Source organism: Podarcis liolepis (assembly GCF_965112155.1).
Source record: "Podarcis liolepis genome assembly, chromosome: 2".
In the NCBI taxonomy this organism is placed as follows: domain Eukaryota; kingdom Metazoa; phylum Chordata; class Lepidosauria; order Squamata; family Lacertidae; genus Podarcis; species Podarcis liolepis.
The window spans coordinates 60,158,063-60,181,822 of NC_139555.1; the positions used below are offsets into that span (position 1 = coordinate 60,158,063).

General features: G+C 42.4%; 1 protein-coding gene across 2 annotated transcripts in view; it reads left to right on the plus strand.

Annotated features, from left to right (window-relative positions):
- SPOCK1 (SPARC (osteonectin), cwcv and kazal like domains proteoglycan 1) overlaps positions 1-23,760 on the plus strand; it is a 394,124-nt gene that overhangs the window by 351,978 nt on the left and 18,386 nt on the right. For both annotated transcript variants that reach the window (XM_083488164.1, XM_083488163.1), the window contains exon 7: positions 22,890-23,006. In XM_083488164.1, coding sequence (XP_083344290.1) covers positions 22,890-23,006 — 117 coding nt within the window. The remainder of the gene's footprint in view (positions 1-22,889; positions 23,007-23,760) is intronic.

A 23,760-nucleotide genomic window follows, 5' to 3' on the forward strand; every position in this document is an offset into this window, starting at 1 on the left:
CAGAGGACAACAGTTCTAAATGATAGGATGAGAAATGTCTCAATCTTCAGACCATTTTTCCAAAGTAATTTAAAAATGCTGCTCTCAAACTTCCATTGACTTTTATGGATTTTGTTTGATTTATGTAGACCTAGCTATTCATCTTCCACTCAGCTACTTTGCCCAGATTCTGACGGTGAACTTTTTTTACACTGGTCCCTTACATAATTAAGGAACAAGCCTGTTGTCTTCAGAACAGTGTTCAAAAAATATATTGTAGATATCAGTACAGTGGTACCTCAGGTTAAGAACTTAATTCGTTCTGGAGGTCTGTTCTTAACCTGAAACTGTTCTTAACCTGAAGCACCACTTTAGCTAATGGGGCCTCCTGCTGCCGCTGCGCCGCCACCGCACGATTTCTGTTCTCATCCTGAAGCAAAGTTCTTAACCCGAGGTACTATTTCTGGGTTAGCGGAGTCTGTAACCTGAAGCGTATGTAACCCGAGGTACCACTGTACAGCCTTCTCTTCCCTACCAAGCTCTGTCTGCAGTAGGCATGACGCAGCATCATGGCTTGACCTTCATTTGAGGTTAGGGCGGACAAGCACCAGCTTATTCCTTTGCAACCTCCATGTGCATTCCCTACCCCAGCCCTGCTCAGTTGCACATCCCCAAAATTCCTCCCACCTGCTCCACTCACAGAAGCCTCTCCTGTCAGCCACTGTACAGTTAAATGAAAACCCAATGCATAGAAGCAGTATACCTCTAAATACCAGGGGCTGTTTCCCTAGTGCCCTGATTGTAGGTATCCCAAACACCTTTAGAAATAATTGCAGTAATTTAAATAGAAACACAGCATATCTCACTGTGGTGACTTGTGGGTCTGTTCAGTGTGCTGACCAGGTGTTAACTGTTTGTGGGCAATTTCAAGGGCCCTGCTCATCCTTCTTCTGGCTCTTTATTATTAAACCAGACTTGGACCTGACAACCCTTCAGATGTCAGAGGTGGGAACTACAAAGGTCAGTGGTGATGGATTACAGATCCCATCATCACTAACCATTGGGTTCGTACATACAAATTTGCCATATGGCTGTACCCAGGATGGCCATGTGTCTTTATAGAGGACTGTCCTCTATTATTTGTTCTCTTATTTCAAGTATGATGAACCTGCACCCCCTACAGATGTTGTTAAAATTCCAACCCTAGCCCGTAGGGTCTATTATTAAAAATGATGAGAGCTATAGAGACACTGGTTTTCCATCCTTGTACTACAGACTTGCCAGAGAAGGGCTGACGAAATATTGAACTATGGAAGAACCCTAAGAAACTGGCGAGTATCTAGATCTAATAGAAAAAAAGGCAGACAAAGACTTAGTATCATAACAGACTATGAGATTGCTAGTTGATACTAGTGTGTTTACATTCTGTGCACCAGTACATTGTTAAATTTGTCCTGCCCCCAATATTCAGCTAAATAACTATTTTGCTTCCACAATGTATACTTTATAGGTGTGTGTGGAGGATGATCCTAATGAGATCTGCTGATTGATTTTTCAGTTTGCTGGCTTTTTCCATGAGTTAAGAATCAGGGGTCTCCATCCACTGCCCTCCAAGCTGAAACCTTGTCAACATTATCATCACCATTATTGAGTCGCTTCTTCTTTCAACCCAGTTCACATAGTTGATGGAGCAAGGAAGTGTATTTGCCTGCCCAGATGGGAATTATAATTATTGAAGATACCACACGGAGCTACTGTTTAGAATTTTCTGAATTTATACCAATTCCATATGATGAGCACCTCCCATCTGTGATCATCTGGCATGGCTGTTTGTTTGTTTGTTTTAATTATTGTTGCCTAGATGCCTCCCCCCCTCCCCGAATAATTCATTCCAATACTTGAAGTGACAATCAGCTGACAGTTTAAGGTTCATGGAATGCAAACCCCATTATATTTGGTTTAAAGTGACAACTGACAGAAAATTGTATTGACAGGCCATGATAGAGTGTGATTTCCAAACAGGAAGCAGTCTTCTTGAATTAATTAATGATAATAGAAGTTAATTTGGAAATTTTGGTGGTTCACAGTTCCCTGTCGAAATGCTTATCTGATTTTGCTTGCAGCGGTTGACTTATTCTGAATGAGATGTTTTCTCTTATAATTAAACTAAGAGATGCTGACACTTAAAGAAGTGGTGTGTTAGTTGCTGTATCAGCACTATAAACGCTATAACATTTTCTATTCTAGCCTTGCAAGGATGTGAGCTCTGTATTGAAAAAGTAAATACCTCAAGGATTTCCAGTTTTGCCATCAGGTCTAACTTTACAGGTGCCTGTCTTTGCTGGGGGCTTTTAGCATCAGTAAGGCTCTATACATGTGTGGATTTTTGCTTCTTAAAGACCCATTAGAATCAGTGAAGCATCACAAAGCCTTAAAAAGCTGTTGGGTTGTTTAAATGTTAAAAGTAAAAAAGAAGGTGTGCAGAGTGTTTGCTGTAGCAAGAAGTGCTAAATGAGAAAAGTGTAGACAGAAAGTATGTATATTCCAAAGAGGACTTTAAATGATCTATAGCATAGTATATAAATAAGACAAGTTAAGATCAGATGTCTCCCTTTCAAGACCTTTTCCCACCACGGTGCTATGTGTTGGTTTACTATAATGGCATTTGCTGTAAGTTTATAGCTGTCTCCAAAATTCTTTTATAATGATTTACATATACACTTCTTTTTCTTTGCTATTCTTCTACATCCCTCTTGAAAGGGGAATGAACTTTTGAAAGAGGTATGAATCACTGTTTTTTCCCTGATCCAGTGGTTCCTACAGAAGTCTGAGTGGAATCACTGTTTCAAAAAATAAGCAAGAATAAACTTTGGCAGGCTGCTTAACACTGAGCATGAACTTGTCTTCATCAAAACCCATCTACACTTATTTTATTTTGCTGTACAACAAAAGCCCACTCTAGGTTTCCTGACATACATTAAGAATCTGAGTCAGTCCCTGAGATGTGCTTATTTAGTAGTGCTGAAGTTCATCTGATCAGGTAATGGATAATTTTTTTATCTCAATTGACAACCTGCTACAACTGTTCATTAACTAAGGATTTACTGCAGGTATTGTCAACTAGCACAAAGTTCTTCCCATATAGAGGAACCTCCAAGTACCTGGTGTGAAATCCCATGAACGAATGGAGAGGATTCTGTGCTAACATGTATCTCAGTTCATGTGGGGTGCTAGCCAAGGTCTGTCCACCCTTACAATTCCCCAGGCAAATAGAATGTTCCCTCTTACAACTTACAACTTTATTGTAGTATTGGGAAAGATGGCGAATGGGGAAATTCTTGAGAAACTTCCAAAGAACCCTAGTGCTCCCTGGAATACAGTTTGAAAGGCCATTTGCAGAAATGGTTACTTGTCTTCTATGAATCCCCATGTAATGATGTTACTCTTGATGGTAAGTAGCATCAGCCTGAGTCATTTTGCTGCCTTAAGTGAACAAGATAGTTGTGGCGCCTGCCCTGTGGAACGCCCTCCCATCAGATGTCAAGGAAATAAACAACCACCTGACTTTTAGAAGACATCTGAAGACAGCCCTGTTTAGGGAAGTTTTTAATGACTGATGTTTTAACATATTTTTAATATATTGTTGGAAGCCGCCCAGAGTGGCTGGGGAAACCTAGTCAGATAGGCGGGGTACAAATAATAGATTATTATAATATTGTTATTATGCCCTTTCCCTTCCATATACAGAAGCCAATTCTACTGGCACCTGAATCTGGCAATGGTTCAGCAGCCTTCACCACATTTGAAGGCAACAAACACTAGCTTAGGGAGCACAAGTTAAGCCATGTGACACACACAGCTCCAACACCCTGTTGTATTTTCCCCACTGCTTCACAGAGCACCTGCTCACTCAAAATAAATTCTGCAATGCAGTGGTGATAACACCAGCGTGCATCATGTGAACAGAGCAAAGCACGCACATGCACAATGCTTGGCCTGGAGTGGCTGCCTCTCTGCCTACTAACTGTTGAAAAAATGAAAGTAGGCCAAACAGGTAGACAATTCTGGCCAGCAATAAGGAAGCATCGTTGCCACCAGCGCAGGAGGGCAGGAACAACCAGGGAGTGTCATGTCCCCAGAGATGGACTCTTTCTTTTCAGAGGATAAGACCATAGCCTCAGAGGAGGTATCAGAGGGGAGGGCAATGTGTGTCACCTTGAGCTCCTTGGAACAAAGATGGGATGTAAATGTAATATAAAATTAAACTTTGTTCGCCAATCATATTTTCTAAGCACTCACAATTCAGTTATTGCTACTTTTTACTTCCAGACTAAGGGGAATTAATATTTCTAACCTGTCAAGTAGAACAAACATCATTTTACTTTCATAATAAACACAATATGAATAGAGAGAAAAGTCTAAACTCTGTAATAAAGTCCCACTTAAAGCCACAGTGTGTGATTTAGTTCTCACACGCTGAATACAATGAGCAGTGGAAGAGGCAATCTGTGCCATTTAGAGTAAGAAATAACTGAAATGTTTTACCTAGGCATTAAGGTTTTTTTAAAAAAATAATAATAATATGAAGCGGATAATTTGGTGTCATTACAAAAAGCAAAAAGGCTTCTTCCATTTAGGAAGTCCAGACACCTTAGATTTCCTGTGCTGGCTGTATTGTTCAGCTAATACACAGTGCAAATGTTGTACAACTTCTAATGCATTTCTTTTCTCCCCTTCTCCCCCCCCCCCAATAGCTGAAATATTATCATTTGGATCAAGGGAAACATTAAAGGCTGCTGGAATTTAGTAAACTGGACAAGCCTTAATTGGCTTAATAGGTAAATGTAATCCACTTTCGCAAGCAGGTTCTCTTTCATTTCTCTTACAGTTCTAGTGCTATTTTGTCTCCCCTAGCGTTTCTTCCAGCTGCTTTTAAAGCAATTTGTTCTTTAGATGGAGGAAAATACAGGGCAGTTTGGCATGCCATATCCACATCAGGACAAGGTGCAGGCACCATTTAAGCAGCAGGGATAGCAGGTATGAGAGTAGCAGATGCTTCCCCCTTTTTACCTATGAAAAGGTAGAGGCTGTATGTGATTGTAAGGATATGCCTCTTGACTCTCCTTTTTATGGTGTTTTGGCACCATTTGTAGACATGGCTGTTTCTGCTGGTGTTTGACATACCTGGCCGAGACTATACTATCCCCCAAGGTATGTTTTTAGCTTATTATGTCACCTTTAATAAATAAAAGAATATGGCTAGCAGGATGTGTGAGTATGGAAGACTCTTGTTTTTCTAAGTGTGTAAATGCAGTGAGATCCCCAGTTAGTCACGGCTAAGCTATCCAGTGTCAGGGGTGTTGTGACATGTTTTGCTCCCATCACAACAATGTCAAAGGGCGCTGACTTTATGGCTGCCGTTCACTCCTATTGAAAAAGGTAATGGGAGGCATCAATCGTTTGAGAGGTAAAACTGTTCTATTTTCTTATGTTCTCTCACCTGAGGCAACTGGCGGAAGTGATTTCCCCTCTAATGTATGGCACATCCTATTTGAACGATTAGGATTGCTTTTTCTAATCTTGGAAAAAGAACTGGGACCCATAAGAAGCATGTAGCTACAGCCCTTGAAACTACAGCCCCTCCCAGTTGTGGCTAAATGCTCCTTTGATACACTGTGCCTTGTTCCATGTTGTAATGCTGGCTCATGAGAGGCTGCTAGGAAACTGTTTGCATGTACAGTGGTACCTCAGGTTACATATGCTTCAGGTTACATACACTTCAGGTTACAGATTCCGCTAATCCAGAAATAGTACCTCGGGTCAAGAACTTTGCTTCAGGTTGAGAACAGAAATTGTGCTCTTGCGGCGCGGCAGCAGCAGGAGGCCCCATTAGCTAAAGTGGTGCTTCAGGTTAAGAACAGACCTCTGGAACGAATTAAGTACTTAACCCGAGGTACCACTGTATAGTAAGGGACGCAGGTGGCGCTGTGGGTAAAACCTCAGCGCCTAGGGCTTGCCAATCGCATGGTCGGTGGTTCGAATCCCCGTGGCGGGGTGAGCTCCCGTCCTTCAGTCCCAGCTCCTGCCCACCTAGCAGTTTGAAAGCACCCCTAAGTGCAAGTAGATAAATAGGTACCACTTTATAGTGGGAATGTAAACGGCATTTCCGTGTGCTGCGCTGGTGCCGGCTCGCCAGAGCAGCTTCGTCACACTGGCCACGTGACCCGGAAGTGTCTCTGGACAGCGCTGGTCCCCGGCCTCTTAAGTGAGATGGGCGCACAACTCTAGAGTCGGACACGACTGGCCCGTATGGGCAAGGGTACCTTACCACTGTATAGTATCATGCCTTGGTGCAGGAGCTGGGCAAATCATGTTCTCTTCACTGAGAGCATGTGTTGTGGTGAGATCACCATAAACTCCCCTTTGGTTGCTGGGGCGGGTATGTTTGGATAGCCACAACTACCCGATTGGTTCCTCGGTTGCTGGGGCAGAATCTGGTCAATGGGATTTCACAAATAGTAGCCGGGGAGCCTCTTTTATACTGCTGCACGTTGCGTTGAGCTTCCTCTTTTTCATACCCACCCTCCCTCCCTATGTTTAGGGTATTTCTGACCTTGCTATGTCATTTGGTGTCATCTGTTTTGTAGCAGGGGCACGGTAGGAATTTTGCCATTTGGTGGATTGGCTGTTGCCTCTTGGTTTTTGCCTACCACGTAGCAAATCGTCACAACTTTGTAAGGTTTGCGGTTAGGCATTGGTTAAAGGTGTTCTTGGAGGGGATGTGGCTTGGCTGTGGCCTGCCCCTCCAATTGTGGTGGCATGAGTATTCCGTTAAAGGAATCCAGAGGCTCGTCTTGCTTTTGCCTGACCCCTGAAAAGGTGATAGGGCCACGCGAGAGCCCCTGGGAGCATGTTGGGGTGATCTTAATACTGCTCCCAGACCAATCAATCTCCCAGGGTGTTTACCCTTACTGCGCTGGCAGTTGTCAGTTCTGCTCCTGTCCTGGACAGGTTCAGATAGTTTGGAACCAATGCCTAAGCAAACCACTCACAGCCTGTAGTCAATTAAGTTGTGGCCAAAATTATGCCAAAAAACCTTAAACTAAAATTTGAGTCCTTTGTGTCTTTATTTGAGGGGGTTTTGGGGGCTCTTAACACGCAATATCACTTCATAGCTCTTTTAGCCCTATAGCTCTATGAATCTGTTCCCAGCTTTGTGTTTCTACATCCTCGTGAGTCGTGCAGTGATGTTGTCAGAAAATGAAGACATTCTACCTCAATAGCCCCTTTTCCACTGGTCCTCTAGTGCATTCTTTTCCCTGCTGTTGCTGAAAAGGTACAAATTGCAAACCATGTGGAACCCAAAAGCCAGTCAGTCAAGACTTTGAATTCCTTCAAGAATTCCTGTAATATAGTGTATTGGGTGAATAAATCTGATAAATGGAACTAGCCAGGCTTATCATCACTTTAGATATACAGTGAAGTCTTATAAAAATCCACAATTATTTTTTTTAAAAAATGTTAAGTACATACACTGCATGTCACTAAGCTGTTAGCAGTTAAACAGCCTCAGCCGTAATGCTGATGATGTATGCATAATGTAAAAGTTTTATCTAGAGCTCAGAATCCTTCATTATAAAAAAATGCCTGGCTGGACCTTTTACAAGATTTGTTAATTGCAAACACTTTGGGTGCATTGATCCATAACCACTCTGATGAAATAATTATTCAGAACAGTACCTATGAGGACTGACAGGAGACTGGCTTGAAGAACCACACAAGATCTACATTTAAATGAGGGCTGTTGCCAAGCTCCCAGAACACTGCTTGCATTTTCTTTCAATAACTACAGTTCCAACTATTTAATTTTCTCTAGAATGACTAACGTTTAAAGTGGATTAGGTGCTTTTGCTGAAACTGTCTTGAATACATGGACAGTTCACACACACACACACACACAGAGAGAGAGAGAGAGAGAGAGAGAGAGAGAGAGAGAGAGAGATATTTCTGGCTGTACAGTTACTTATTTGCCCTTCTGTAGATGAAAGCAGTTGTGCAAACATCAAAGGAATTGTTTGCTTTGTTGTTGGAATGGTGTGGGTTATGCTAGGGCAGTGTTTCCCAACCTTTTTTGGGCAAAGGCACACTTGTTTCATGAAAAAAATCTCGAGGCACACCACCATTACAGCCCCGTGACGTCAGCGCGCAGCGTCACGCCGGGAGGGACATGAATTGCTAGCAAATTACATAATCACCTCCTTGAGGGCTGGCTCATCTTCTCCGAAGGCAGAACCCCATTAATTAACAGCACAGACTCACACCAAGACGAGGGGGGAAAACCTCAGTCATGCACAGTCATGCACATGTGGGGGCTAAATGAGGACGAAGACCGGGCAGAGAGCAGGGTTCAAATCACCCCACCTGGCCAGGACAATCCCTGGGTGCTCCCTTGGGCCACTTGCCTGACCCACCTCGCAGGGCTGTTGTTGCGAGGATAACACGGGGAGAACCACGCGCGCCCCCGGGAGTTCCTTGGAGGAGAAAGCGGGCGATGAATGCAATGCACGAAATATATGAGAGGTGACCAGGTTTTGCAGGTGAGGGGCCCCCGCCAGCCTCTGCTTCCAACACCCGGCGCAACGACGCCGAAGTTTCCCCCCGGGCTCGGCTCGGGGAGCAGCGCTGCTCCCCCCCGGCTCCCCTTCGCCCTCCCAGCTCTCTCTGCCACCCACTGGGGACCCCCCTCACCTGCCAAGTCCGGAGCGCCGGTGGAAGTTGCATGCATGCATGCAGGGCGCCGCGTTGCCATTGCATTGCACTGCACTCCATGCAACGCCTGCACGCATGCATTGCCTTGCACGCCCGCCAAGGGGTCTCCCCGCGGTCCGATGCGTCCCCTCCGGCGCGGATGCAGCATTGCAAAAATAACCACCACCCCCGACGCAGCCCTACCTGGGGGGCAGCCTCCGCCTCCGCCGCTCCGCCTCCGCGGGGATCCCCGGGCTACATCCTGCCGCCCGATCTCCGCGGGGGCGCAGGCAGGCTGCGCGGGGTCTGCGCGGAAGAGCCCCTGCCCGCCCGGCCGCCGCTGCTGCGCTCATTCCATGGCCGGGAGAAGAGCGCTTCAAACAAAATGCCCGGCCCGCCAGGCCACGCTGGGAAACGTAGTTTGCGCACCCCGCGCGGGCACGGAGCCCAAGGGCGAGGGGACTACGGATCCCGGCAGCCCCCACGCCGGGGACGGAGGGGGAGAGGCCGGGTGCAGGGATGGAGGGACGGGTGGGCAAGCGAGCGAGTGAGTGGCAGCCGCCAAGCCTTGGCCGAGAGCCAGGAAGGGCCTCCCCGGAGGAGGAGGGAGGCGCAGAGCGGGAGGGAGGGAGGGAGGGAACCCCAGGGGTCATCTAGTGACGGCGCCCCAATCGAAAATTTGACTTAAAAAAAAATCTTTCGAATTTTTTAATTTTTCCCACGGCACACCAGGCAACATCTCGCGGCACACTAGTGTGCCGCGGAACAGTGGTTGGGAAACACTGTGCTAGGGATGTAATGAGGTACATGTTTGGGCACCTTACATTTCCTTTCAATGCAGCTGTTCAACCAGTGGGGATATTGTAGTGCTTGGCTATCAAAAGTTAACTTACTATCCTGCTCCTTGACTTGTCAACTCTGCCAGACTTGCTAGAGGTCAGCTCAAAGTCTTGGTTCTAAAATGCTCCCTTTATTAATGGTGGAAGGCTCAACAGAGAGTTTGCTACAAGATGGTGAATACATACGTTGGCATAATAAAAATTTCCTTCCAGTAGCACCTTAGAGACCAACTAAGTTTGTTACTGGCATGAGCTTTCATGTGCATGCACACTTCTTCAGAAACATCTTCAGATATGTTGGCATGTAAGTGTTCAAAGAACGCTGCACTATTTTAGTCAATAACATTAGCAGCTTAGCCAATTGCATACAATTGTGGTTTTAAATTGGCCAGTGGAAATCCAGATTGTTGTAAGGAAAAATGGGGTGATTCTGTTCTTCCTCATTCCTGGAACATGGGCAAATGGCTAAAATCACCACAGTAATGTTGATGGTTGGTTGGTTGGTTGGTTGGTTGGTTGGTTGGTTGGTTGGTTACAATCAACAGGTATATTATATGAAATAAATAAAATATTTCATACTTCACATTTAGAGAGAGGAGGACAGTTATAAGAACAGAGGTTAATTACCTCTTGCATACATGCTAGAACAGATAATAAAAACACAACACAGCACTAAGGTGTGTAGAAGGTGCTGTGGTATTCTTCTCAAAGTGAGACAACAAGGATTCTTTACCTAGTGTATTTGGCTGTTGTCTGATCTTTAAGTATAGGTGTGCCTGAGAGTTCTAGGGAAATTAGAGGAATTTAAGTGTCAGCTAAGTGACACTACATTTCATATAAGTTTACAACTCCCCTCAAATTTGTAACCTGTACTTGGACAAATCAGGTATCCCCTTGTGCATGCACTCTCCCTCTGATAGAATATAGGGAATGGACCCTACTGTCTTTTGACTCCTCAAAACTAGCTTCTTGTAAAAAAAATCAGGACTTCTACATAGAAATAATAGGAAATTGAGGGATAGTTTGTGGAAATGTTCTATGAAAAGAACAAACTACGGCTGGAGAAGACAATGGATTGGATCCAGACTTGGGCTGCAATCCTAACTTTACCTACTCATCCTGTGTTGCACAATGAGCTTCCATTCTATGTGTATGTTGACTAAAATATATTAACAATGACTTCAACTTAGTTTTTTAATGACAAAAGCAATCCATTAAATAAATTAAATATTTGAATCCAGAAAATCAGTGCTAGGCCCCTTTAATAGTAAGGAAAAAGAATACTGTTATTAAGACTTTTTCAGGATTTACATAACCATTCTTATTGGTGCATGTGGCTTCCCATTTGCAGGATAGATTCACACTTTAGGGAATGTGACGGCCTAGACATAAAATTATGGTAATGATACGCAAGTAACAGTAGGTACTGCACCAGGTAGGAATTCTGATCTCCTCTGACATTTTGCTTTTTAATCTCCTCACCAGATGTCTACTTTATTATTAGCCCACTAGCTGAGGATCGATTTGCTTGCTCTGGATGCCTGTTTTGTTAGGAATCCTGACAGCCAACCCACCTCCCAGGGCAACACTTCCTGAAGCTGTTTATTTTTAAGTCAGAATAATTTCCATGTCTGTGTAGCTATAAACATTTTTTTAAAAAAAATCAACTGTTTTAAATGAAAACATAGTATCTATGTAGATTCCTAATCAACAAGCTACTAGTCACTTCTCTGGTTCCTGGGAGAGAAAATCATTAGGTGATGATTTCATCATATTAATGTTCTTTGCACTGTGTGCCCTCTGCAGCCAGCATAGGCTTATGTTGTTCTTCCTTACATGATTGTAACATAGACACAACTGCAAGCAAACACAGGGGTCAGGATCCACCTTCCTTTGTACAGCACAATTATTATGGATATTTGGGGGCCTCAAAAGCAACTAAACCACTTAAAGGACACTTTCTGCGACATCTTTCAAAGTCAGAGCAGGCATACCCTTTCAGGACAACCACAAATCTCTGAAGATATGTGCAAAAGCATTATCAGAATTGCCACTAATACATTTGTCTCCGAGACAGTGTCCATGCATAGCAGAACATACCTAGACATGAAGTGTGCAGAGACAGAGGGTTGTTCCATGTGTTTTCAGAAATAATTAATAAAACAAAAATATTATTTGTACCCCACTCATCTGACTGGGTTGCCCCAGAAATGAGTGATGTGTTGTAGATCACCCCTCTCTTTGAAATGTTTTACGGAAGAGAGTTGTGATTTCAGAAGCTGGAAACCACAAGCTGCAGCCCCCTTCTGCCTTATTTTAATTTGCCTTGATTTGAATGCAACCATGTCCCTACTGTTTGCATGTCCTGTCTTTGGGTACAGCATCGGAATCGTGCTTGCTTAGGAGCTGCTCTTCAAAGTGCCCTGCCAGCAGAAGCTTCATTCATTTCAATTTAGAAGGAACAGCAGGGTAGAGAGATTCTTTGTTCTTTCCATGGAGTTCTTTCCATTGCAGCTCACGAGGGAGCTGCTTTTTCTCCTCATTTGCACACACTCATTGCCTTTCTGTCAGGTTTTCAGAAAATTGCAGGGAGGATCCATTGGGACACCTCTAAATGCTGCCATCCCCATGATGCCCCAGAACACCTCATTTTCCTTTTGAAGTCTGTCTCTGTTTTCACATTTCAGAGTAATTCGCTGTATGACAACATTCTACTTTAATGAAGCCCTGGTGGTAGGAGACATGATAACATTCAGCAGGGAACATACAAATAAAAGCATAGAGGACGCACATAATATAAAATCAAAATCAGCTGGGCATGCAAAAAAGCTAATGGAGGAGAAAAACGGTTTTTGTAAGCATATGCTGACTTGCAACTGCCTCTTTTCATCTTGCTGGAGCCAAGTCGAATTAGATTTATGTCAGTTCAGCAAAGATCCCTTCTGGACAGCAAATTGGGGAGGGGGAAAATACACACGTGTGTTGATTCTCATCTTAGTTGGCCACTTACATGTTGGATTCTTAAGACCCCTATTCCCAATTACACAGCTTCTGATCTGTAATACACATCTGCCTCCTTTCTAGTTAAGTATGATACCTTTATTCAGACTGTTTCAAATTCTGAGTGATATTTCAACTAAATCACAAAGCAGGAAATTACTTAAAAATTACAATAATTCAGTATCCATAACCACATAGATCCTGAGACAATTACTAATGAGTCTAAGGAAAGAGAATAAGCGTATGTAAAAGGGTGAGACTTTCAGGTTCTTTTAATTACCACATATATTATTAGAGAGAAATGAGTCTTTGTATATCTATATGTAATGCTGCATCACAATAAAAAGGGCATTTATCTTCACTGCATTCTTATTGACGAAGGCACCTGCATTTAGGGGGGTGGGGTTTGTTCAAATAGTTGCATATAACATTTGCTTCCAAGTTCTGTTTGCAGTCCTCCACATATTAACAAATAGCTTGGAAGCTGAGCTTTGAACAGCTAATCCTCTGTTATTCCAGTACTTAAGTTAAGCCAGCAATGGACAGACAACCTGTGACATTCCAGATACTATTGGATTCCAACTCATCCAAGCCCCATCCAGCACGGCCAATAGTTAGAAGTTGCCCACCCCTGCTTTAACCTTTGCTGTTTTATCTAGCAGTCCTCTTCCCTAATCCCAGATCTGTGGGAAGTTGGGAGCTGGCTGTCCTAAGGGAATGGTGCTGTGTGTGCTTTCCTGCTAGAGTGCAGGCTTATAGACCAATGCTTGGATCCAAGGCCATCTACTGAGGTCTAGCTGTGTAAATCAAGCCCATTCTTCTGGATGGAAATGCACCTAATAGGATTGGTAAACTCTGCTATATTCCAGTATATCCCTATAAAAGTAGTGTGACGGTGTTTAAGGAAATGTTGGGGACTCCAACAGGGTTGCTGGTTCCAGTCTCAAGACAGATGGTTTACTTTATATTCCCTGATGAAGTGGGGAGCTCAACTGACTCAGATTTGTCTATTCCTTTTTCATTTGTCCTTTCCTGAAGCCCATTGTTATTTCAAGCTGAGCAGAGAATAACCAAAAGGCCTGGGACAAATGGCCTTGGCAAGCAAGCAGTTGTATTTGGTGCCTTTTAAATTTGGTGCCTGTGAAAGAACAAAGCTTTGATGAAATGGACTGACTGTATGGGCCTTGCTTTTAGATGGACTATTATTGTGTATGATGTGGAAATGCAAATATTTCTTGCCTGTTCATTTGAGGATTATAGGGCTAACTTGCTATACCTAATTTACCCTGCGACTCAGATGAGAAAACAGTAGAACTCCATTGTGTGAAGGATTGCGGGCACATTTATTGTCTGAGGGGTTCCATGACTTCTTGTTGCCCGCTGGGTGAAACTTATGATTGGCAGGAGGCAGGTGGGCAAATGCTCTATTAACAGGTAGCCAGAGTTGGTTGGTTGGTTGGTTGGTTGGTTGGTTGGTTGGTTGGTTAGTTAGTTACAGGATTAGTTCACTCAAGAGACAAAAAAAGAATTATGTGGGCTCAGAGAGAGTGGAGGAAATTATATGTACCAGGATTGGAGGACACGATTCTACTCTAGGATATGCAATTATAAAGATGGAGAAATAATGATGCTTAACTCTTGTGTGTTCTTTTTCCCCGTTGGGAAATACTTTCTGTCCCTTTAACACAAATTTTTCATAAGCCAGTTATCTTTTCTTATTTTAACACCTCCATGCGTAGAAACCATAAACTACACCACCTTGAGAGGCCTAAGGGAGGTTTATAGGTTGATTTAAAAGGGGCAAGAGTTGGCTAACCAGAGAGGTGTACTACCTTTCCTCTGATGGCGGGGCCCCAGAATGGCTGTGAGGTGGCTGTCACAGTGCCAAATGCAAGTTCTGCTGGGATTGGTTCCACTAGGCAGCTCCCAGTTGGAGCTCCTTTATGTGAGTGTGAGGGAGAGTCAAGTTCCCAGGGTGGAGATGCTGTTAGATCCACCCCTTACTCTAGATCAGGCATAGGCAAAGTTGGCCGTCCAGATGTTTTGGAACTACAACTCCCATCATCCCTAGCTAACAGGACCAGTAGTCAGGGATGGTGGGAATTGTAGTCTCAAAACATCTGGAGGGCCGACTTTGCCTATGGCTTCTCTACATCATAGGTCTTCAGTGAGTGGGTCATGGCCTGATCTATGGTGGGTCACAACTGCAGTGCTACAACCAAACCAATATATTGCTAAAAACCTTAGTGAGTCCTCAAATGCATGCTTGGGCTGAAAGTTGATCCTGGGTCTCAAAAAAGCTGAATATTGCTGCTCTAGATGCCACCTGTGGCACAAAGTGCCTTTTCCCAGCTTACGGTAGTACATCAGCTATTATCACTTTTGAAAAAAGAAAACCTGACCACTGTTATCCGCACCCTGTTCAAATCCAGATTAAACTACTACAGTGCATTCATGCCCTGAGCTGCCTTTGAAATTGGCTCAGAATATGGCAGCTAGATGGTTGGCAGGTGCTGGTAGCCAGTTAGAAACCACACCACCAGTTTTAAAAGAGCTGCGCTGGCTTCCTATCCTGAGCTCAGCTCAGAATGTTTAGGGAAGCTTTTCATGTTTGATGTATTATAGTATTTTAATATTTTTTTGGAAGCCGCCCAGAGTTGCTGGGGAAGCCCAGCCAGATGGGCGGGGTATAAATAATATATTATTATTATTATTATTATTATTATTATTATTATTATTATTATTAGAAAAGCCCTATATAGCTTGGAACCCAGATTTCTAAAGGCCCATATGATCATCTTTGAATAACATTCTCCAGAACCGCCGCCCCCCTCGCTTTGTTTGAGGTGACAACTAGGGTGGTGACTTGAATAAAAGGCCTTTTTAGTGGTAGCAACTCAGCTCTACAATGCCCTCTCCAAGGTTTCTATCCAAACACCTAGCTTCATCAATCTGAGGCACCAGGTTAAATTTAAAATAGTATGCAAATGTGAATTTTCATGCCAGTTGTTTTTAATGCACATTAATGCGGAAATGTAATGGAAGAGATTTATGAATGAACACAGGGGAAAGTGATACAGATTGGAAATAAGATGATTCATCCCTTCCAGCTTGATCCAGTTTTCATGCTAATTTATTTAGATTTATATGTTAAGCATTGTGGTCATGAAATAAAATTACTTTGAAATTAAGTATGTCAATCCTCACATTAAAAAACCAACATCCTGTCTTTTCTATCTCAGTTTTCCATCTTTCATTTATTTTCCTTTCTTGGCAAGTTGATTCAGTCTTTGCCTATTATTTTTTCCTGTGGTTTTTAAAATGATGCATGCACACCACATACACATCTTAAAGGATCGGCAGATGACATGGATCTTCTCAATATGCGATGGGCTGCAAGCCAATGCAGCTAACCCACGAGTAAAGCATTATAATGTCATACGCATGATTACACACATTATACTAAGTAAACAGCTCAGATTAAAATAAATGATTTGGCTCCGTACAAGTACAGTTGATAATTTCATATTTGCTTACCTTTTTGCTAAGTAAATAAATAAGAAGCACATCACAAGGAGACTTACTTCATTTCCCATGGGTAGGTAATGAAAGAAACAAATTATGAAAACATCTAATTTTTAAAGGAATTAAAATAAAAACAATAACCAGCTGGGATCTAATTAATTTCATATGTCAAACATATTTGAGTAGAGCTGCATGAGTTTCATTCTGCAGTTTTATTCTTATGAGCTGCCACAGAATTCATCATTAGTTACATTGAATGAAAAACATTGAATGAAACCACAGCAGTGTGGTTTTTTTCACTGAGCCATACATGCAGAAAGGTCCCACTAAAATTCAGAAGTCTAGCTGAGAGGGCAGAAATGAGGGCAGAGAGAGTTTCTTGTGTTTCTCCTTCCTTTTCTGTTTTGTTTTGTGTTTCCAGTGGAAGGGAAATAAACTGCAACAATTCCTGGGCTGGGTTAGCATAGGTTTCTTCTTGGATTGAGAAGGCGTTGGATCCAAGTCCTCCTCCTCATCCATCCCACCAGATCATCCAAGTGTCCCTATTTTCCAGGGCTGTCCAATTTAGAGAAGCTGCCCCGGTTTCTGATTTGATCCCAGAATGTCCCACTTTTCCTTAGGATGTCCCTATTTTCACTGGAGAAATTTTGACGGGTATGGCATTATTCAACCCCTGAGCCGTCTGAAGGCAATCCTGTATCGGGAAGTTTTTTAAATGTTTAACATTTTATTATGTTTTTATATGTGTTGGAAGGTGCCCAGAGTAGCTGGGGCAACCTAGTGATATGGGGAGGGGGTATAAATAGTAAAATGGGATTGTGGAATGGGATGTCCCTATTTCCATCAGAGAAATGTTGGAGGGTATGCAGCACGTCCCTTTTCCAGGCCTACCAGCTCTTCTACTCTGATATCATTGGGGCTGCAAAGGTTTCTGCAGTGGTGGGGAGGGGAAAATCTGACATCAGTTCTCATTTGGAAGAGAGAGATGTGATGCTTCCTATGGAAGTTCATTACTTTCCTAACCAGTGGTGAAAACAAGAAAATAAAAAAATAGGGTGTGATGCAGAGAATCTGATATTGTCAACATTATTATCTCCATAGTCAGCCTGTGCTTACTTTCAACCAGTTCAGACTGTGCCTAGCCATTGTAAGCACCACACTCTTAGGATAATTTTTTCACTGCTTATTCCCAAACAAAGACCATGTCCATTTGCCCTCAATGCAAACTTCACCCATTTCAGGCTAAGCTGGGTGAGCTTGCTTTGATTTACAATGAAGAATACTGATTTGCCACAACATCACCTGGCAAGCTACTTGGAAGGCTACAAACAGAACAAAGAATCTCAACCCGTATTTTTCCACTAAATTAGTTTTGTTTCTGTTCTCCTTAATGTACAGGCAGATTGTTTTCATGGTCATTAGGATTACTTCAACTCTCCAAGGAAATCACTCTTATTGTATAGATTGCTGCAGAGTATTCATGTTAAGCTTTCGTTTCTTTTAAAGAAGCAGCCATTTCCCTGAGAAGCCCTACTTATGTGTAAAGCTTAAAATATTTTTTCAGTGAAATGTGACATTTACCATTATCTTAATCTCGGAAAGATTGGCAGGAGGGGAGTTGGGTGGCTTCTCTTGGCCTTGCTTTTCTGTCTATGCATTGATCCAAGGTTGTATGCAAGTGGGAAAGACTTGCGCCATACGAAGTGGGAATGTGAATTTTGCAGCATCCATGATCACATGCACAGAAACTACATATGATGGTCAGATAAATGTGATAACTGACAGCAGTGAAAGGCACTGGGTTTTGTTAAGACATTATGACATTCTTCCTGTAATGTTAGATGAACTACAACAGCCCATGGACACATGCAAGTAATTGCATAATGTTGCAATCATTGGGTATCACATTTGCCTACTTCCCATTGGCACCAGTTGTATCTGTATACTCCTAACTTCCTTATGGTTTGAATTTTTGTACACCACAAGCTTTGCCCCAATCTTATGAAGTGCATCTTCTTTTTCCTCCCCATGTTGAGGCAAATGGGGCCCTGCTTTGGATGAGAAAAAAGTGGTATTACATTTGAAAAGGCAGTAAAGAATGAAGGGAGAGAGGGTGGTTGGAATATGTGTGGGATCTGCATTGGCATAGGAATAAAAGGGGTCACTAGTGGAAGGAAAGATGGGGAATGAATTCAGTTCAGCTAGCATTTAAAGGTGACCCTGCAACATTTGCATTTTCCAAAATGGCAAACTGAAGCACAGACTTCCTTCAACGTTCTCGCAATTCTGCAATGTTCTTGCTGCAGCTATCCTGTTTTTGCAGTGAAAATGACTGCTAAAACAAAACAAAAAACCCCAAACACTGCTTTCTTTATCCATTACCAAAAGCACAGGAGTCCTGACAGAATAAAAGGTAACCAATTAATTGGCAACAACAACAGCAACAAATAAAAAACCTCATATTTTCTCACTAGAATAAATTTTGCAACTTGTCAGTGAGGAGAACTTGTAGCATCACTACACTACCATGCTAGAGAAAGCTACACAGAATTGCAGCCTGTTGTGCAGCTGTTGAAAGCAGAAGCACCATGCCAGAAAGGGAGAAACATCTGGCAAAGCATTACAGGTGGTGTACAATAGAGAAGTATAATCTTCCTGCCCAGTATGCTAAAATAGTTTGCATCAGTCTCTGATTAGCTTCCAGATTTCTGGGCATCTGAGTAAGCTGAACTGCCAAAACTTTCAAGGTTCTCACAGAATTAATTAACACTTACAGAGAAGCATCTGACATGAACTAGGAAAGTAGGCTATGGCACTGTGCTTCTCTCTGTGCATCTTTGAACGGCAGCCCTCTGTCTTTGTGCTATTTTATCTCTGAGCTTTGTTCTTTAAAAACCCTGTTTTATGTAAGCTCCACATCAGAATGTGTTTCCTCTGTTCGGCTGCTTTGGCAGGTCCTGCATTCATCTCACAGCTATTACTACGCATCTTGTTGTCTCCAGCTTTATTTGCAGCACCAGGTGTAAATAAGTGACAGCAGGATCAGAGGTGGTTATCAGGACAGGCACTGTGCTTCTAGAAAGCTGGCCATTAAAACACCCAGAACATTGTGCATGATAACACTGGGGAACTACTTTGACATGAAATGTTTGTATCTAGAAAAATGTAGTTTCCCCAGCATTGAAGAATAACAGCCTTTTTCTTCTTCCCTCTACAGGCAGTGGGGGATGGGGAACGTCAGTGTAAATACGCACATTTATTTTCATAAAAGAGCTACTTGCTTGGTTTTATGAAATGTCAGCAGTGAATATTAGGAAACCTGTTTCTAAAGTGCGTTCCCAGCTTCCCAACTGGCTTTAAATGGAATTTCTATTAGTACTGACCAGGGAGAAATATTGGAATGCAATCACATGTGCATGCACACACCCACCACTGTGAGCATAACTCCCCATTTTCCTTTCCCCTCGCCTCTCCCAAACCACAGATTCCTAAGGGAAGACATTATTCCACAATTTCAAATGCAAGTCCAATGGATGCTGCTGTAGTTGATGCTCTGTCGAGTATGTGATGAAAGGGTACCATGTATCTATAAAATCACCCCAATCTCTCTTTCCAGCTAAGGCTTTAATTTTCTTGATCATTTATATATATTTTTTCTAAAGGTAATCCAAACTTTCATTTCCATTGTGACATTTGCAAGTGTTCTAATTTGGGGCAACAAGTTGTCAAACTGCTACTTAAAGAAAAGCAATCAATTATTTGTATCTCAGCTTGACATTTTCATTTTTAAAGATTGTTACCAGTACTAAAGGTGGGGTGCAAATAACATTTGTTTTGTGATCAAACTTATTTCACCAACAGCATTTTTCCAAAATGGCTGTAATTTGCTGCAGGCCCATGGCATATGTCTATGTTCCAATCTCTTTACACCCTCTCCAGCAAAGAGCAGAAATAGCTTCATTAATATGACTGCACCTCAAAGTTGTTAAATGCCATCTGTGTAGCAGCTTAAGAGTATTCTGTTTTATGAGCCTGGGCACTGAATTTAAGGGCTTTTTGCCCCACAGGCTCTGCCAATCTACCTCCTCAATTACTGTATATAGATCAGATTACCAAGTACAGTGGTGCGTCGCAAGACGAAAAGAATCCGTTCTGTGAGTCTCTTCGTCTAGCGGTTTTTTTCGTCTTGCGAAGCAAGCCCATTGACGGATTAGCAGATTAGCGCTATTAGCACTATTAGCGGCTTTTAGCGGTTTATCAGCTTAGCGGTTTAGAAAAGGGGGGGGAGGAAAAAACCCCGCAGGAACTCGCAAGACATTTTCGTCTTGCGAAGCAAGCCCATAGGAGATTCGTTTTGCGAAGCACCTCCAAAACGGAAAACTCTTTCGTCTAGCGAGTTTTCCGTCTTGCGAGGCACCACTGTATGATTCATCAAATTTGTTTGTCCTAATCGTATGTCACTAATGATTTTATAAATTATTGATTATGCACGTTTAGATTCTGTGTTAGTAGTTAGATTTTCAAGTTGTGTTAAGTTCTGGATGCATGCACGATAACTGTTGGATATGCTAGAAAGTGCACCAGCCTTGGGCTTACAGGCTCCCTCTTCCACTTTCCCTTTCCTTTCACATACCAATACAGTGGTACCTCAGGTTACATATGCTTCAGGTTACAAACTCCGCTAACCCAGAAATAGTGCTTCAGGTTAAGAACTTTGCTTCAGGATGAGAACAGAAATTGTGCTCCGGCGGCGCGGCAGCAGCAGGAGGCCCCATTAGCTAAAGTGATGCCTCAGGTTAAGAACAGTTTCAGGTTAAGAACGGACCTCCGAACGAATCAAGTACTTAATCCGAAGTTCCACTGGATTTCTACACTTCCTGACAAGCCATAATTTGCTCTCTCGTTGAAACTTGAGAGGGGGGAGTTTGAACAAACCAGAGTTTGCCCATGAGAACCAGGAAGTACAAAAATTGTGGTGCTTGGGGGGAGGGGAGAAATTACCTCTAAGTGTTTTCAGCAGCCCAGAGTTTTTCCAAAGGGCTACAACAAGTAAAACTGATGAGAAATGGGAAGTACTTTTTCATTATCAGCAGTTCAGCTTTTGGGAGGAAAGAATACTTCATATCCTCAGATAATTCATTAATTAAGGTATTTTGCTCCTACGTGAAAGCAAACCAAGGAAGAGGAAGAATATAATAAATAAAATATAAGGTTACATATGTTTCTGATAATAAAGAATAGAATGATGAATAATACATAGCCTTTTTGGTAATAAAAAGAGCATTCTTGTTAAAATTGCATTTCCCTTCACTATAATTTGCCAATTTTACATGTTTATGTCTTTGGTTAAGAAAAGAAACTTTGAGATCATGTAAGAACAGCAAGTCTTCATTTCTTATTTAGTAGATTTTGTAGAGCCCAGTTTATTTGCTGGTGACTTGAGAATGAGTGTGAAAGTTACCATGATCTAGTGAATAGTGCTGACCTAACCAATGTAAGAGCCACCATAACCTGAATGTAGTCCACCAACCATATATAGTGGCCAACCAAGATGCCTGGACTTCCCCCACCAATTGTTTTTGTAGCCCTGGCAGGTCACAGGTAGCAAAACACAGTTGTTTATTGTACCATGTAAAGAAATTGGTTTTTTGGCTGCTGAGCATATTTCACAAATGAAGTCTATGTTCTCTTGCCTTCTGATATGATCTTCAGTTGTATTGGTTCATGCAATTGATTTTGCCTTTGCCTTTGATACACTGTCCTTCTGTTGGCCATCCCTGTCGTTTGTCATGCTCTTTTTTCTTCTCACAGTTTTAAACTCTAAGGTCGTTGCAGCAAAAAGAGAACCTGTCGTGTCACTTAGCTTTATAAAGCACAGTGACATTCATGTGACTCTATCAGAGATAGTTGGAGGGGCTGTATTAAAATATGCAGTGAATGGGGATTCTCTGCTGTGGATTATTCTGTAAAGCATGTCCTATGCTACTAGAGAAAAACCTTCTTTTGTATCTGAAGAAAAGTTATTTAAATTTTAGAATGAGTTTATGACAAGAATGATAAAATGGCTTCAATCTGTGAATTCAAACACTGAAGATAATGCAAATCTGGAACATTCTTTGTGTCAGGAAGCACTGTCTAATTCCCCCCCCCCCCCCGCTAATAAATACTGGCTTCTGCTGGGCACTAATCTCTTGGCAGAAATTTATGAGAAAAAATTAGATGTTTCCCAATAAAAATTTATAATGGAATCAAGCAGTGTATGCTTTCATCCAGGTAAGATGAAGAAGCAGAGACACCCTTAAGAGGTTGCAAAGTCTTATTTGTCGTCAAATTGGAGAACATGACAGCTTCCATTAAAAGAAAGATTTCCTATTGCCATGACAATAGCTTTAAACTAAACCAAACAAGGGATATAAATTATTTTCAGGGTCTTGTTCTAATAGCAATGCTAGATGGCTTTCTTTTTTCCTATTGCTGTTTGATTGATGTTCTTTCTCAGAAGACCTAAAAGGTGACAACCAAAAAATTCCCACACATCTTGTGAGATGGATTTTTGTCTGGATTGTAAACCATAAATTGTCTCCCACTTAGGCAATATTCAAGTATAATAATAAATCTTGTCTTGCTGCCTTGAATTTTCTTGATAAACCCTTTGACCTGCTACTCCTTGTCTCTTTGAAATCTAAATGTCTTTGAATCAAAGTTTATTCTTCAAGAAACAGAAGAACAATAATCATCTTCTGTTAGGACATGTGTAGCATGTTCTCACTAATTTAATTGTTGTCATTTTCTTAACAGCTTGCACAGACAAGGAGCTGAGGACCCTTGCATCCCGCCTAAAAGACTGGTTTGGTGCTCTTCATGAAGATGCAAATCGTGTCATCAAGCCAACCAGCTCGGATTCAGCACAAGGCAGTAAGATGACAATCTAAAAATAAAGTTTGAGATAAGTTCACAAGTTCAGCAAGTCAACAATAACTCTAATGACAGCTAATGTGGAATCTGTCATTTAGTTATGCTGTGGTACATTCTCCTGCTATTTCAAACTACCCATTATTTTGTTTTATTTTTCTTTATTTTTTGCATATAGAAACAGGGTTTGAAATTTAATCACCATTTGCAGTCTGTCAAGTCGGGAAACTGTGAGGTAGCTAATGGACCATCTAGGGAAGAACTGTACCCTGCAATGCATTAGACAAATAGGATAATACTTGGGGTTAGGCAAGGCTTACCAGGCATGGGCCGAATCACTCCAGTGGAGATCCTCTGTGGGCTGGGCCAGCGCAGTACGACACCAGAAATCACTTCTGCACATGCCCAGATGCCAAAAATTGCACCTGTGCAGAAGTGATTTTCAGCATCTGGGCATGTGTAGAAGCGATTTCCGGTGCCGCAGACATGCGCAGACGCGATTTCCGGTGTCTGGGCTTGTGCAGAAGCGATTTCCAGAGCCACAGAAGAGAGTCCCCATGCTGCGCTGCACTAGTTTAGCACAGCACGCGGGAACTCACCAAGTGGGCAGCTCAGTTCAGGGGCGGCTCATGGGCTACTTCCGGCCCATGGGCCTTAGGTTGCCGACCTCTGGGGTAGAGCAACGGCTGTGACTCCTGCTGGATATCAGACAAAGGCGTAATGTTCTGTTTCCTACAGTGGCCAGCCAAAGGCATAT